Raw genomic sequence first — 14996 nt, forward strand, 5'->3', positions numbered from 1 at the left:
TTTGAAGTAACATATGAGGCATCTCTGCTTTTAATTTTGGGAGTGTTTTTGGTGAGGGAGGCCTGATGGAATTAATTAGGGAAGACAAGTGCAGCGTGGTTCCCTTTCAACGGATTGCTATCAAAGTTTTCATTATATTCTAAAGCAGTTTGACTGGAAGTGCATTCCAACACAATTTACTCACTTTGCTCACTTGAGCAGCTGCCTTTTTGTGTAGCCTTGTTCATCCTGGAACTTGTGACCCTTCCCAGCAATGTGGTTTTCTTCTTCGAGCTTCACCCCTGAAGCCTGTTTAGTTGTTGACTGGTAGATTTAAAGCAAGAAAACAGATAGTGGATCTTTCACCTTCCATATATGAGATCAAAACTAACCCCAGGGGCACAGCAGAGACCTGTTTAAACTCTTCTGGATACCTGGGCACTTTGGCTGTTGCCACTCTTGCCACTGAGAAGCTTTCTGGAACAGTCTCAGGAGCCCTGGAATCCCTGTGCAAATTGAACTGCTCTCAGCATCCCTGAGGTGTGAGTGGATGGCAGCCTCCCTGCAGGACACCTGCCTGCTGCCTTGCCTTCCCAACACCTCGGGAATGACAGGCATCTCCAGGCACGTGGGAGTTGCAGTGGTGGAAAAACACTTTTAGTGACTGTTTGTGCAGCTCCTGCTGCAGCTGCTTGTCTGAGAAGCTGGAATTTGTTTTCCATAGCAGCAGGAGCCAGGGCAGGCCCTTTGTGCCACCTCAGGATCCCTTGGGATGCTGCAAAGGCTGCAGCAGCAGCTGCCCTCCCTCCTGCCATTTCTGTCTTTGGAGTGGAACACAAGAGCATCTGTTCTGGCACGTCCAGGATGGAAATTTATTTCTTTTTCCAGCTTGCTTTATTCCCCTAAGAAAACTTCTTGCCATGGAGGGCAGTTTGGGTTCTTGGCTTAAACAGCAGACTACAGAGCTAGTGAAAAAAGGGAGTTGTTCAACAATATGAGGTCGGGGGGGTGAAATCTTGGTGAGTATCTGCTCAATGTCATGGAAAAGAGTGTCATGAGCAACTCAACTTTGTGATGTGAAACTGTATCTGAGAAGTGAAGTGATTACCACACACAGAGGAATATCACAGGGTGTGTTACTCCTGTGTAAAAGCAGGAATTGTTGTTGGTAATAGAGCCATGGCTCAAGTGGGTCAATGCTCCCAGATGGATCTTCACAAGGGCACAAGGATGGGAAGTGAAGAGCAAAGCTGTTGTGAAGGTAAAGCTCAGGTTATGCCAAAAAAATTATGTAGGTGACAGAAAATGAGGTATTTCCAGTAAGAGTTCATAATTTGATGGGAAAAAGGACTAATGATACCCAGTGACTGCAGGATATTGATCTAAATGAGCTTAGAACAGACCTTTTTTCACCTGGGGAGGGTTATTAACCTTACCTGCAGTTATAAGGCCAGTTACAGTGTTGGAATTTAATCCAGTTAATTTAGGCTTTCTCCATGCTGCATGCTCACAGCAGCCACGTTAAACTATCAAACCGTGTGTGAATTTGCTTCTGTCCATACCCCAAGCCTCGTCTTTCTTCTTTTTTTCTGCTTCTTTTAATATAAAAGTAAACCTGCTGTGTCCCTTGGCAGTATTCCCACTAACAGAAACAGCGGAGAACACTGTCTAAAGGATGCTCTCTCCACTGAGCACAGGCCCCCAGTGGAAAAGGATGTTCTCTCAGCCTTTTCTGTCCCTGTGCCAGTGCTGCTCTCCCCGTGAGGGAGCTGGGCAATCTGTATTTCTGCTCCTGGGATCTTTCTCCTGTTTGTCACAGCTGATGCCAGATTTTAGTTTCTCCATGCAAAGATGATTCTGGACATCTCTCAGTGCACCTAATTGCTTTCAAAATACCACTGATGGGTCTGAAAGGAAAATGCAGGTCACACCATCTCCAGTTGGCAACACAGCCTCTTTTTTTTTTTTTTAACAGAAGCATCTTTGGTGGTGCTGTGCTCATTCATTCCCAGGTGTATCCACTGCCACATGAGTAACACTTGGCAGTCTTTTTTCCCCCGACACAGCTGCTTTCCATCTGTTGCCGGGTTGGAAAGTGAGTCAGTTTTTGATGGGAGCTGAAGGCTGGGGCAGCTGAGTTTGTTTGAGCAGCGCCTCAGAGTGAACAGAGGGAGGGTACTTGTGTAATTACAGGTTGTCCTGACGACCTGTCCCTGGCAGCTGCCACAGCTGAGCTGCTCCTGGTTACTTGAGGAATGTTTCCCTGGCAGATGGCTTTAGGAGGGTCACATTGTCGGGGTGTTCCATTGAGTGCTCGTGTCCTTTCAGGCTGAACATCACGTTCAGAGCGTGTCTGCTGTGTCTCATGGGGTGAGGTGGTTCCCTGATGTAAGAGCTTCCTCCTGGACCTGTAATGCTGAGCTCAGACCTTCTGCCACTCACAATGATGACTGTCCCTCTGGGCAAGAACATGTGGCCTTTCCACGCAGCAGCAGAGCAGCCCAGGGGATGAATTCTCACTCCACACCGTTTCCAGGTAAGATTTTTTTTGCTCCCTCATTCAGAGAGAGACAAGTTGTGTCGTGTGCTTTGGTTACTTTAATCCTCTGCTGGCACCTGGTAGAGATAAACATGACTTTTATGCCCTGTTGCTTTTGGGAGGTAGGTGGAATGCTGCTCTGAAGCTGCCTGCATTGCTCTCCAAAAACTTCATGTTAATTGGATGAATGTTCTTATTTTAGAGCTGCCTATATTATTTTATATTCTGCTGATTGGTGATCCCTGTAACCAGCTGGGCTGTAATGGCCCAGGCTGGCAGCTTTTCAGCACTGCTCCCTTGCAGTCCCTGGAGGCAGTGGGGGCTCAGGGATTGGTAAGAACCAAGCATTCCCAAAGAGGATTCAGTTCAGGGATGTGTTCCTGAGAGGGAAATATGTTGCTCCACCCCTTTTGCCTGCTGATACCTTTTCCACGGGAAAGCCCTGCTGTGTTTTGTTGAGGAAGCATCTGTTAGGAATTGCCTGCTCCTTTTTCTAGGTCACCTGCCTTCATGGAGCATGTCCTGTCCTGACTGCAGTGTGTTCTTCAGGCTTCAGACACATTTCTGAGCCAAACACAAGTGAGAACAACACGTGTCTCACCTTGTTTTTCTGTCCTGTGTGCCTGTGATCATTCCTGCTTGCCTAACACCTGGAACAGAGGCCACCAATATAATTTCATAACTCAGTCAAAAGGGGCATGGACTAAGGATTTTATAACATGGTTTAAAATTTAATGCTTTTCAAAAGATGTGATGAGAATATTGCCTTGGACCAAAAAAAAAAAAAAAAAAAGAAGTATTTGAGTAGATTGAAAAGACTTTTTTTCTTATTGATAATTAAAAAGGAACATGCAGATGTTTAAAGCTGTCTTAAGAGGTCACAGAAGCAAACAAATGAGAGAACAGCTTTGCTTTTCCTCAGACTTTCTTCTGTATTGGCAGGCAGTACCTATTGCTCCCAGGGTCCTTTTTCTGCCACTGGGAGAACAGATCATGTGTGGATATTAAAAAGTAGTAATTTTTTAATACTCTTTAATAAAGTACATCGAGATGGACGTACCCTGGAAGCAGCTTGGGCACATTAGTGAACTTAAGGGTGACCTGGGAGGGCTAAAGGAGAAGCAGGAAGGAGGATGAGGAGCTGGAATATCTTGCTGGCAGGTATCTAACTCTTCAGTATTTTGTACTGCAGAGAAGGGGAGGAAAGGAGTGAGGCTGCAAATGGCAGTTTCCAAAAATGAGAGAGCAAGAGAGAAATGCTGGGGGCCTAAAGTGGTGTGATGGGAGAGAAAAGCAGAAGGAACTGCTGTGAAGAGAGGCTGTGAGCCATGTTCCAAAGGAAACTGGATGCAGGAATTGTTGCAGTTGAGTGGTGTGAGGGCTCCTGTGGTGTGTCTGGCTGGCTGAGGGGAGGCAGCAATGCCCTTGGCTGCACTGCAGTATGTTCCTCCCAGGATGAGTGACAGATCGAGTTCACAGGCGTGACAGACACGCTCTGACACAGGGCTTTTATTGACTGAGAGTCAGGCTAGGAAGGGTGTTGGAATATGCTATCAAGTCCTGAAAGAATCCCCTCCCAACCTCCTGAAGTAAAAACAACTTGAGGACACAAAGTGTGTCTGAGCAGTGTGACAAGCCTTCTTTATTGCTCCCTGCTCAGGTGGCAGGACTGAGATTTCCCCCGCAGTGAGTCCCAGTGGTTCAGGCACTGACACATCCCTGTCCCCCCTCCAAGTCCCCACACTGATGGCTTTGCAGCCTTGGCAGCTGAACTCTGACCAAGCAGGCACAAAGGACTGCCAGCCTGGATCAGCAGCACCTCAAACATCCTTTCATCTGGCTCTTGCCCTGCCCAGACTGCCTCTGTGCTGCTCTCCCTCCAGAGGGACGGTACCATTCCATCAGTAAAACGAGACCAGCTCTCCAGGCAAGCCACAGACTTTGGCCTCAGGGTAAGAGGCACTGCTCCTTTCAGGGTCTTTCCCTGTTGGAAGTGCAGTCCTTGTTGCAGCAGCTCCTGACACCTTTGCATCATCTGGGTTCTTCTAATACACCTTTGTGTAGGGTTTGCTCTTCCCCTCTCTACCACCAGATAGCTCTGTTCTCTCTCCCTTGGGATGGGAGCAACTGGTGGGGAAAATGGTGCCTCTACAGATATTTTCAGTTGCTCAGATGTATCAACAGAGTAGAAACCCATTTACCATTTGCAAAAAAAAAAAATCAACCAAACCTGGATGTTTTATATGAAACTGGAAGATTGAATGGGAAGAGAGACAGAAGAAGGGGAGAGCATACAAGCAGTGGCTCTTCTTCTTTTTGATAGCTCTCCCAGATCCATATAAAGATGATGCCATTGCCCCTTTATTTTTTCTGGAAAGACTGTGCTTTTGATATCCATCCAAGATGGGAAAAATGGAGGAAAAAGGGACAAAGGTGCCATGGGCTCACTGTCAGCTGATCACAGCAAGTTTGATGCTTTGGAACTAAGAATTTTATTGTGCATTTACTGCAAGTCTTGGGATCTCAGAGGAGACCCAGTGTACGTGGGACTGTCTGAGGGTGATCAGATCAGACATGGCTTTGGAGGCCAGTGGATCTGAGTTTCAGAGTGCCATCTGGGTGGTGCTGTCCTCACTGTGACACAGCCTTTGCCTCCAGTGGCTTTGGAGGCTTTTCTGTGGAGCTTTCATGGTTTTGGTGGAATCCCAGACTTGATGCAGCCCTGCCTAAGCCTGGGCACTCTGCTGCCTAACCCACTCACGGATCAGCTGGTGAGCAATGGCCTGTTTGGGAGGGAACCAGGGTAAAGAACTCCCATCATCTTGTTTTGAAGATCTGGGCTCTCTCTTGAGGCCCTCCACGATTTCCTCCAGGCCAAACCAACGGGCTTCCTCCAGTTCCAGGCTGTCCACACTGATCTGGAAAGAATTCAAGAGCACCAGTCCCTCAAATCAGCTTTAAATATGGGCAGAGGTACCTTGCTTGCTCTTGTACCCACAAGGATCCTGTGCTAGAATGCCCAGAGTGCTTTATCCATGCCTGAGGACATTACTATCCACCAGTGCTTTGTTGCCTTGGTTTCCCAGGGAAACACTGTTCCATCATGGCATTGGCCTGTGGAGTGGGTTGGCTCCAGGTCCTTTGGTGGGCAAAGGATCCTAACTGAGCCTGCAAAGCACCAGTGGCTGAGCACAGTAATTAACGGGGCAGAATCTGATTGTCCTATGGCAGCTGTGATGTTAACACTAGAGAGAACCTCCTCTGCAAAACTGGGTGCTGGACTTTGTATATGTACAGTGACCTTGCAAAATCTGCCACATCTCCACAGAAAATAGGATTATTTTGAACTTCGTTCTTCACTCGTAGAGAAAGCTGCATTTAGAGAGGATGTGCTGCTCTCCTCCTAACTAAATTCCGTGGACTGAAGGAGACTTTGCAGTGGAATGCCTCGGGGAGCCTCACCTCAGCCTGCTGTGCTCCCACCAGGGCGTGGCAGCCCAGCATCAGGGAGCCGCTGGGGAAGGGCCAGTGCTGGGACGCCGAGTACCGGAGCGACTCCACCTCCAGCCCCACCTCCTCTGCCACCTCCCGCCGCACCGCCTCCTCCACGCTTTCACCTGCGAGCAACCAAAGGGAGGTAAGGACGGCCCGGCCCCCGGGCAGCAAGGAAAACTGCTCATTTCCCAGGGGTTCCAGCCCCTGTGCTGACCTGGAAACGCTTGTCAGCAGGATGCTCCATTAAACTCATCAACTCATCCCATAAACACAGCTACCAGAGAATTTTTTTGGCCCTGTCTACATACAGAACAACTCAACATCTCCCCTTTTAAGCCATTTTCCCTCCTGTAACGAGAGGTCCGTAGTCTTCCTTCGGAGCCAGACTGCACTAACCACAAAATGGACTAAAAAAGTATCAGAGCTTACAACCTGGGGAGTTTAAAACTCACGTTTACCAGCAGAGACTACAGCAACTGGAGGGACACCTTCCACTAGACCAGGCTGCTCCAAGCCCCATCCAACCTGGCCTTGGACACTTCCAGGGATGGGGACACACATCAGCTGTGCGTCCATCCCTCTCCCTGAACAGGTGTTCCCACACCCTGCAAGCCCAAGGCCACTGCTCTGCCTCGGGGCCCACCTTACCCACGTCACAGAAGCCCGAGAGAGCCGTGAACATGCCCGGGGGGAAGGAGGGCTGGCGGGCCAGGAGGCAGCGGCTGCCGTCGGACACCAGGGAGATGACCACTGGAGACACCTGCCAAGGGCACCAGAGAGCAAAGCCACTTCACACCCACAAGTAAGTGGAAATTGTTGCCTTTCCTGGCTGGTTGAGGGCCACTGGATGAACACTAAAGACAAAGCACCCAGCTACACACAAAGCCCTCACTGCTGCTCGCTGAGTGCCCTCTGTGCCACCCAGAGTCCCTTGTGTTCCTTCCCTCTGTGCCACCCAGAGTCCCTTGTGTTCCTTCCCTCTGCTGTCCAGGTGCTCACCTGGGGGTAGTAGGTGATTCCACTGGCCTGGCAGACACGCTTGCTGCCAGCTGGGTTTTTCTGAGTGGGCTGCCCAGTTTTGCTACAGTACTGGTGGGAATCGTGCCACCGGAGAAGGGACTGGGCCTGCAAGCACAGGAGAGAAACACAAACTTTAGTTATACCTGTTGCAAAGAGGTGACTCAGAGCAGTCTCCCTGGATAATGTCTTGCATGCAATCATGGGGGTAAACTCTGATTGTCTCTGAAAGCCTCAGAAAGGTAAATGAAGTGTGGGCACTGCTTTGAAAAATGGCAGATTTCTGCATTCGATGTTTCCTGCTTCCAAATTTGAGTATGGTTGAGGGAGGTGGGGAAGAGTTTTGGGATATAATGGGAGCTGTAATGGGAACTGGACTATTCTAAAGAGTCTCCAGCCCTGAATGTCTTCTTAGAAACATCCCAAGCATCACAAACATTATAAAGCAGGAAAGGAAACATGAGCTATTTCTCCTTATGGGTCAGGACAGCTGATTTTCACACACAGGGCTTCCAAACAGAGGCCATCTGCAGAGTAACAGCTTATAAATGAGTAGTTTTAAAAGAGCAGCTCTGAGAGAAGCTGTGTGACTTTGTTTGTGACATTCAGTTTGCCCATATTACAGAAATCTAGTGCCATATAATTGTTGAGCTGAGGACAAACTGGGATTGCTGGGACTGCTGCTAACACCAGCACAATTCACACTGAACATACAGCAGGTGGATGCTAAATGGCATAAATTACTGCAAGTCATTTTTAAGTCTTTAAGTTTTTCTTTCCACTACATCTTGCTTTTGGGATCACAAATTTGGGAAAACTGGTGTAATTTATAGCGTGTCTGTACCCAGGTCCCTGAAAGTGTACAGCAGGTATTTCCACAACATGTATTAGATCATAAAACAATATGGGAGACAAGGAGAAGGGTTGATGTTGGAGATCACAGCTTCTTGAAGGAAGAAGTCCAGTCCAATACCAAAGCCAGCAGAGGAGAATCCTTCCCATCCACCACCAAGAGAGCCTTTCGGAGGTCAGTAAACGATCCCTGCAGTTCAGACTCAATCACTGATTTCTCCAAGGCCCCTGTTAATAATAAAAAATAGAAACAACAACAAAATCTTTGATCTCATAAATGTCAGGTTTTATCCCAACTTTCCACCCTTCATTGTTCCGGTATTACAATTTCTGGAAGTTGCCACGGAAGTGACACCACATCAGGGGTAACATTCCCAAATGTTCAGTGGCTGCCAACAGCCCACCTTCCCTGACACACACACAGGCACAGGAACAGCAGTGCAGTCCATGGCTGTGACCTGCCTCACTCACACCAGCCCCTGCAGAGCCCCCCCAGCACGTGTCCAGCCCAGGAGCAGGAATTCCGAGCCTGAGCCCAGCCCTCTGTGGCAGTACATGTTCATCCCAGGAACAGGAATGCTGCCTCAGCAGCACCTTCCGCTCAGTGCATCCCACTGATGCTGGCACAGATGGAAGAGGAGTTATCCCAACCTAAATCCAGGGCAAAGTGTGGTATGTGCTCATCTGAACAACCGACCAGCACCGACTTCTCCATCCACTGCTCAGCCTCGGGGGATTTCTCCAGGATCCGTCGCATCTCTGAACAGCAGGGAAAGGGGAAGAGAAAGCTGGGGTCAAAGCAAATCCATACAACTGGGAGGCCCTCTGGATCTTCAAGGCACAGGCAATCTCGGCTCATGGCCCACGTGAGAGAAGGGACAGACAAGGTCAGTGGTTCTGTCCTACACCAGCCAATACCTTCCTCTCGAAGAAAACCTTTCCTGCCTCACAGAAAAAAACCTTTGTCAGTCAGACCTTGCTTGTTTTCCTTTCTCTTCACAAGGCATAATCCCAAATGTTTAAAACTGATCATCTCAAAACAGATCAGGTTGATACCACATGTGTGTGAAGAGCGTGAGCTTGTGTCCACATGCCAGGGTCTTAACTCTAAACAGTCTCTGGTTGTTAACAAACAGAGTGCTGCACACAGCAGGATGTTCCTGCACAGCTCCATGGATTTCCATCCCCCGTATCAGGGCTTGCTTGCAAATGTATCTGTTTCTTTTCAGCTGTGTGATCCAGGAGGGGTTTCTTTCCTTACTTACCTGCTGCACTGAGCTGTGGCACCAAATATTTCTTCCCAGCTTTCTGCAGGAAGGGAGAGAGATTGTGAAAGAGGTAGAAAGTTCCCGAGGTCTGGGCTTGTCTACAAAGACTGTCATCTTCCTTTAGCTTATTTAAGTATCTGCAGTGAGAAAATGATTGGGAAGGTGAATTCAAGATCAGGTTGAGATTATCAATGTTATGCTTATTTGGATGCATTTACTTTGCACAGAGCAGGGGGGGGCTGAATGGACAGAACAAATTTAAAGTATTCCACATGCTTTGAGAGTTTTGACAGCTGAGTCACCCTTTGGTGGGCTGCAGCCTCCAGTGAAGGCTGCGTGGCAGAAAACACTGCAGTTCTTACTACCACAGGAACAGCCTCAAGTCTTGGGTATCTGAGAAGATCAGTAACCCAGTCTCTCAATCCAAAAGGTCTGCTTTAAAGACATGATCATTTTTGTGCAGGAAACCTTGATCTTCCCTTTTGTCCCCCAGTCTGGATGGCTCCAAGTGCTGCTTGGCCAGGCTATCGTGCACATCACAGGTTGGAGACAGTTCCCATCAGGCTACAAACACTCCTGCTGGGTACATTCTGCCTGTCACACTGATGTGAGGGGTAAAGACCAAGCTGAAATCTTAGGGCTTAGAGTGAGGTAGGGCTGTTTGTGACAGTGGGCCGAGTGCCAAGCTCTGGTCTTTTCTCAGAGAAGAACCAGACGAGAACTTACCTCATTTTTCTAACATAGGTGGAGTGTAACCTGCAGAGGAGAGAGGAAGCTCTTCTGTGCAGTGCTTGATAAAGTGCAGCCATAGCCAACACCTACAGTTGGGGTCTCGGCCTAAAAGGAGAAGCATAAAATGTAATGCAGCAGCCCTACAAAGTTAAGTTGGATTTAAAAGGCGCAATAACCAGGTAAATCTCCCTCTCGCAGAGTCCACAGAATCTGCTTTCTAAATTTACCACTTTGGTTTCAGTCTCCAGTCACACATCAAACCCAGTTTCAGGCCATTTTTAAGGCTGTTTAAAGCTACCTGGGGTTGTTTCCACCCGTGAGTGTGCACAGGTCTTACAGAACTTGCTGTAAGACTGGATTCAGCGTTCCTGTCCCAAACCCCTGTGTCCCTGGGGAAAAGGGCTGCTCTCTTGTTTGCTTCCTACACAGTTGTAATGGCCTCGATCCAACCACACATCCCACTGCAGCACACAGTGGATCTGTGGGAAAGGCACGGATGCCAGAACGGAATGAAAGACAAAATATCAGCTGCAGAAGAGAATTCCCTGAGTTTATACTGGAGACAGCAGTTGCAGCTGAACTGGATCATCTCCAGCTATGGACGTTTTTTGTGCCAAAGGATCCTGCCACATTTGCAGTCACAGACTTCAGTTTGACCTCGGCTTCAGGATGTCAGGAAATAGCCAGAAACTCTACCATCTCTGAGCCAAAACTGAACTGTGATCCACAGCCCTTAACGATTACCCTGGATATTTCACTTCCCAGCTGTGGAACTCGAAGCCTTTCAAGGAGGAAGTTACGTTTGCGTCGATTTACAGACGCAGAAAGTGCCAGGGAACAGTCTGAGAGCCTTTCTTTCAGCAAAGGTCAGTGATGGCTCCCTGTGTGCACATGGAGACTTTGCCTTGTGGCTTCGGACATCTCTGCCCCGGATCCCTCCTTCCCACCGTGTCAGCTGACAGGGATGATCCCTCGGGAGGCAGGGGAGCCTGTTTGGGAAGCCACTGGGCTGAGGCAGCCGCTGCGAGGACGGCGACTGTCCCAGACCGTGTGTGACAGGGTTTGGGGAGTGACAGCCGTGCGTCTGCCACTTCTCCACCCCCGCGTCTCCCGCAGCCTGGAGCGTGAATTCCCCGCGCGGCAGCAGCGCTGGATGCAGGAGCTCTGCACTTCGCTCTGGAACGAGCGGCACGATGGGGACACGGGCAGTGCCTTGTCCGCAGAACTGCCCTTGTTTAACCCCTCCCTCCCTGGGAATCACCGTGCCGGGTTTGGGATCACAGAACCAGTCAGGCTGGAAAAGATCGTGAGTCCAGCCTTTGACTGCCCACCACCTCCTGAACTAGGAATCACCGGGAATCCTTCAGCTTAACCCTGGAAGCGTCCCGGGCCGGGCTGGACAGGGCTCGGAGCAGCCCGGTCTGGCGGAGGGTGTCCCCGCTCCGGACACGGTACAACCCGCGGGGCTGGGCTGGGAGCAACCCCGGCCGGGCCGGAGCGGGGCTGTGCCCGCCCTTCCCCAGGGATTCCCCACTCACTGCAACCCGTGTCCGGCAGCAGGGACCGCTGGGAAGGTGTGCCGGGCTTTGGCCAGCAGCAGGGATCAGCCGGGAATGTCCTGGGGCTCAACCTCCCTCCGCGGAGCGGCTCTTACTGGGCCGGGCTCTTCCCGCACTGGGAGCGCTGGGAAATGTAGTTCTGCACAGCCGAGGGCTGGCGCTCCGCTCCGGGGCTGGGATAACTGCTGCAGTTCGCGAGGCTGCCCGAGAGTAAACTCCCTTTTTTTTTTTTTTTTTTTTTTTTTTTTTTTTTTTTTTCTTTTTACCCCGCACCTGCTTCGTTCCATCAGCAATCCTGCATTTGGCCGAACAGGAGTTACTGTGAGAACAGTGCTGCTGCAATAATCTGAGCTGTTCTTAGCACAGGAGTTTGGATCCTGCGAGTATTTTTTTTTTTTTTTTCCCAGTTCCAAGCATCTCCGGGTTGTGTATCCATAACATAAGAGCACTGTTCAAAGTTAAGGACCATATGTCCTCAAACAGGGACACGTGCCAGGAGCCGTATAAATCCAAAGGCTGGAGCTGTTCAGTGTTCCAGCACCCAAAGCCACAGCTGAGTTTGTCAGCGAATTTCTCTGATCAGAGAGTGTGCTGTGCCAAGGCACATGTCAGAATAATGACAGATTATTTTCATTCCTTTATAAGTGAACAAACAGATTCCTCTCAAGTACTGAAAACATTATTCTGGGCTGGAACCTACGTGGCTATATTTAGCACAAAGAGAATTTTATAAACATACGAAAGTAAATGTTTTCAGGGCAGCCTTCTGCTTTTTGGTCATGAATTGAGCCGTTCTAATCGAGAATTCACGTCATGTAATTTGAGAGCATGGCTTGTAAAAATAACAAACAAAATACAGCAAGGAAACAGGACTCAGCAGAATTACTTACAAGTTTAGGTTTAATTATGCCTCACTGCTATTTGTGTGCTTCCTGAGACAGAGCAAGCCCGATCTTAGTAATCCACTGGGCTAATTGGATTAATGGACAAAACACATCTTCCCTTAATAAGATAAAGGATTGAAATATAATCTCTAAGGGAAGTATCCACCCTGCTGTTAAAACAAACTAACAGATTTATCGACCCCGACTGGCCCCAGAACTGGGTCTTGCGAGAAGAGCTGGTTTTAGAGGGAAGCAGCTGGAGGAGGTACTTTGGACCTCAAATCTTGGGCCAGCCTCTCAACCCTGCTCAGCCCCAAGCAGGCAGTGTCTTGGTGAGTGTGCCCTGTCACAGGAAGGATTAAAAACCAGAGCTCTCCACTGCAGTGTCAAGCCTCCTCCGAGGGCGGGGCAGTGTCGCAGCCTGTAGTTGCTCCATGAGAAAAACCACATTGATAAGCCCAATCATGTACACCTGGCCTGTGTGCTGGGGCAAGACATGCAGGGAAAACGGGATTAGAGTCACTTCTGCTGCTGGGCTGAGCAGTGGGAAGCCAGGCAGCCTGGGAGAGATTCCTTGTGCCTTCTCCAAGGGTCCGTACGTTAATTGCCCTGTTAAATATTTCTGCAGCACATAAGCAGGGGAGATGATTTTGAAACAGAGGCTTTCTTGTCATTCATTCACTTGATCATTTACTTTAAAGAGCACAAATAGCAGCTGTTGCTTTGGCACTGAGTTGTTTCTTTGTAAGTATTTTTGGGCTCTGAGTTGTGTGAATTGCACCTATAAATTGTATGTATTAGTCCCCTGCAGACACTGCACTCCATGCTAGGAGCAATCCTGGGAGTGAAGGGAAGGCCTGGCCACACAAATGCATCCCTGAGATTTCTGTAGCTTCTAATTTGAGCTTTGGCAGGTCCCCAGGAGAAGTGAATCCCAGAGACTCCCCTGATGCTAGAAGAGCAAACAAAAGCAGCAGGCAAAGAGGACACAAGCAGTAAGAAATGCTTGCCATCTCCTACATGGACAAGATTGCAAACCAGGTAAATCTTTGGTCCTGTGTTGCTAAGATTATTATTTTTTTTTAATCTGGCTTTGTAAAATACTCATATTGGGATTAAGCGTTGGTAAAAGACTTTTTTTTTTTTCAAGCCAAAAAAGTGGCTGGAAAATGTAATTATAGGCTAATAATAGTTATACTACTAATCTCAATTTTTCTCTCTGTTTCATGTCTTTCCAGCTGCCCCCAATAAGCAGAAATAAGCATTAGAATTGCTAACAGCTGGCCCTTGTAAAACAACTGTTAATTGCCCTAAATATATGAAACTAGCAAATTCACATTGAAAACTCATGGTCAGGCCACAGGAAACCTCTTGGGGCAAAAAAAGACTTCTTCTTTTTTGTTTTTTTTTTTAGGACAAGCCTAAGGAAAGACAAACCACTTCTTTAAAGGGAAAGTTAACGAGTAGTCTTCCCCTCTGTCATTAAACTGGCAAACTAAGTCAGTCTGAAGTTAGATTTGTGTATACCACATATGTGATGGGCTCCTATGGTTTCTCACACTCAGGGTGGGGACCTTGAAAGAAAGAAACTGCCTCATTTGATCTGCTGATTACATCCTGTGCTCCTAAGCCCTGGACAGGGGGAGAGGGGACACTCGAACATCCAAGTGGCATTTTCCTGGGATTTGTTTCATGTCACAGGTGAGTTCTGCCTTTTCCCTTCCCTTGGTGCTGCTGTTGGTTATGGAATATCCTCAAACTCTGGGGCTGACTTGCACTGCACAAAATAACTGGTGGCAGAATGTTGACTGCAGGTGATGGCTTTGTTTTGGGAGCAGACTGGTGGGAAACTAGATCCCTCTACAAAGGGTGAACCCTCAGCTGTGGATACACCTGAAAAAAAATAGCTAAGCTTTTTGAGTTAATGGGTTGACACAAAACTGATTAAAAGTCATTGATATGACTCACCTGTGTCTTAAAATTGCCTGCAGTTCACGGCCTGTTGTCCCCAAAAGGATACTGGAGATCTGGAAAAGGTTCCAAGAGGACAACAAGCATGATTAAAGGCTTGGCCACGGCAAGGAACTAGGTGGGCTCTGACTTCAGCCTGGGTAAGTCAGCTGTAGACCAAACCCATCACTCTGGAGCTTTCAGCCCCATGCTGAGCAACACAGCCCTCAAACGTGCTCATTGTTGTTCCCCACTGCCTGCCTTGCTTCCTGAAAATGTCTGGATGGTGCAAAAGACGCTGAGGAAGCAGCAGATCTCACTAGAAAAAATCTGAATGTGCCTCTCCAGGGTGGGAGGTTTTGCCAAATCTCTGGAAGCTGCTGTTAAATCTCTGGCTACATGTTATGGACTCTTTGGATAATGGGGCTTTAACTAGATGCCTCAGCTAGAAGCTTGGATATCATTCCAGTGTTTCCTGCTAGTTGTAGGAGTTGTATTTCTGTTGGAAGGCGACCAAAACGAGAGGAAAGGAAGGCTTATTTTTTGACGGATAGTTCCACTTAAAACTGGCCTTATTCCTGCTCTGGAGCAGCAGCTCTCGCAGTGCTGGCCCTGTGTGGACACATCTGTGTCCACAGCTGGACGAGAAAGGACTGAATTCACTTCATATCTCAGAGCCCCCCCCAAAATGGGACATAACACCCGGGGTTTGCCCTTCCCA

General features: G+C 48.5%; 2 protein-coding genes and 1 long non-coding RNA gene across 9 annotated transcripts in view; 2 read left to right on the forward strand and 1 right to left on the reverse strand.

Moving 5' to 3' along the window:
• The first annotated feature begins 2312 nt into the window (after window positions 1-2312).
• Window positions 2313-14017, forward strand: LOC116790090. The gene is made up of 3 exons (XR_004358255.1): window positions 2313-2515; window positions 13240-13366; window positions 13891-14017. It is a non-coding gene; the product is annotated as an uncharacterized LOC116790090 (long non-coding RNA).
• Window positions 4705-11545, reverse strand: NUDT13 (nudix hydrolase 13). 4 transcript variants are annotated; one of them, XM_032694721.1, is made up of 9 exons: window positions 11421-11545; window positions 9877-9987; window positions 9148-9287; window positions 8534-8641; window positions 8004-8110; window positions 7013-7138; window positions 6662-6773; window positions 5981-6135; window positions 4705-5436 (listed from the first exon to the last, which is right to left on the reverse strand). In XM_032694721.1, exons 2-9 carry the CDS (start codon window positions 9957-9959, stop codon window positions 5245-5247), a joined length of 1023 nt encoding a protein of 340 aa, XP_032550612.1. In that variant the 5' UTR covers window positions 9960-9987; window positions 11421-11545; the 3' UTR covers window positions 4705-5244. The 4 variants fall into 4 exon arrangements, with proteins under 4 accessions (XP_032550612.1, XP_032550609.1, XP_032550611.1 ...); XM_032694718.1 differs by having other exon boundaries at window positions 8004-8113; XM_032694720.1 differs by lacking the exon at window positions 11421-11545 and adding an exon at window positions 11255-11358 and having other exon boundaries at window positions 8004-8113.
• Window positions 14018-14307: 290 nt separating the features above from the next.
• Window positions 14308-14996, forward strand: part of P4HA1 (prolyl 4-hydroxylase subunit alpha 1) — a 31744-nt gene continuing 31055 nt past the window's right edge. For 3 of the 4 annotated variants that reach the window (XM_032694715.1, XM_032694716.1, XM_032694714.1), the window contains exon 1: window positions 14317-14436. The gene's annotated coding sequence lies outside the window, so the exon portion shown is untranslated. Of the gene's footprint in view, window positions 14437-14996 lie in introns of all 4 variants that reach the window. The other variant, XM_032694712.1, reaches the window with a different exon arrangement.

Source organism: Chiroxiphia lanceolata, chromosome 8 (assembly GCF_009829145.1).
Source record: "Chiroxiphia lanceolata isolate bChiLan1 chromosome 8, bChiLan1.pri, whole genome shotgun sequence".
NCBI lineage: Eukaryota > Metazoa > Chordata > Aves > Passeriformes > Pipridae > Chiroxiphia > Chiroxiphia lanceolata.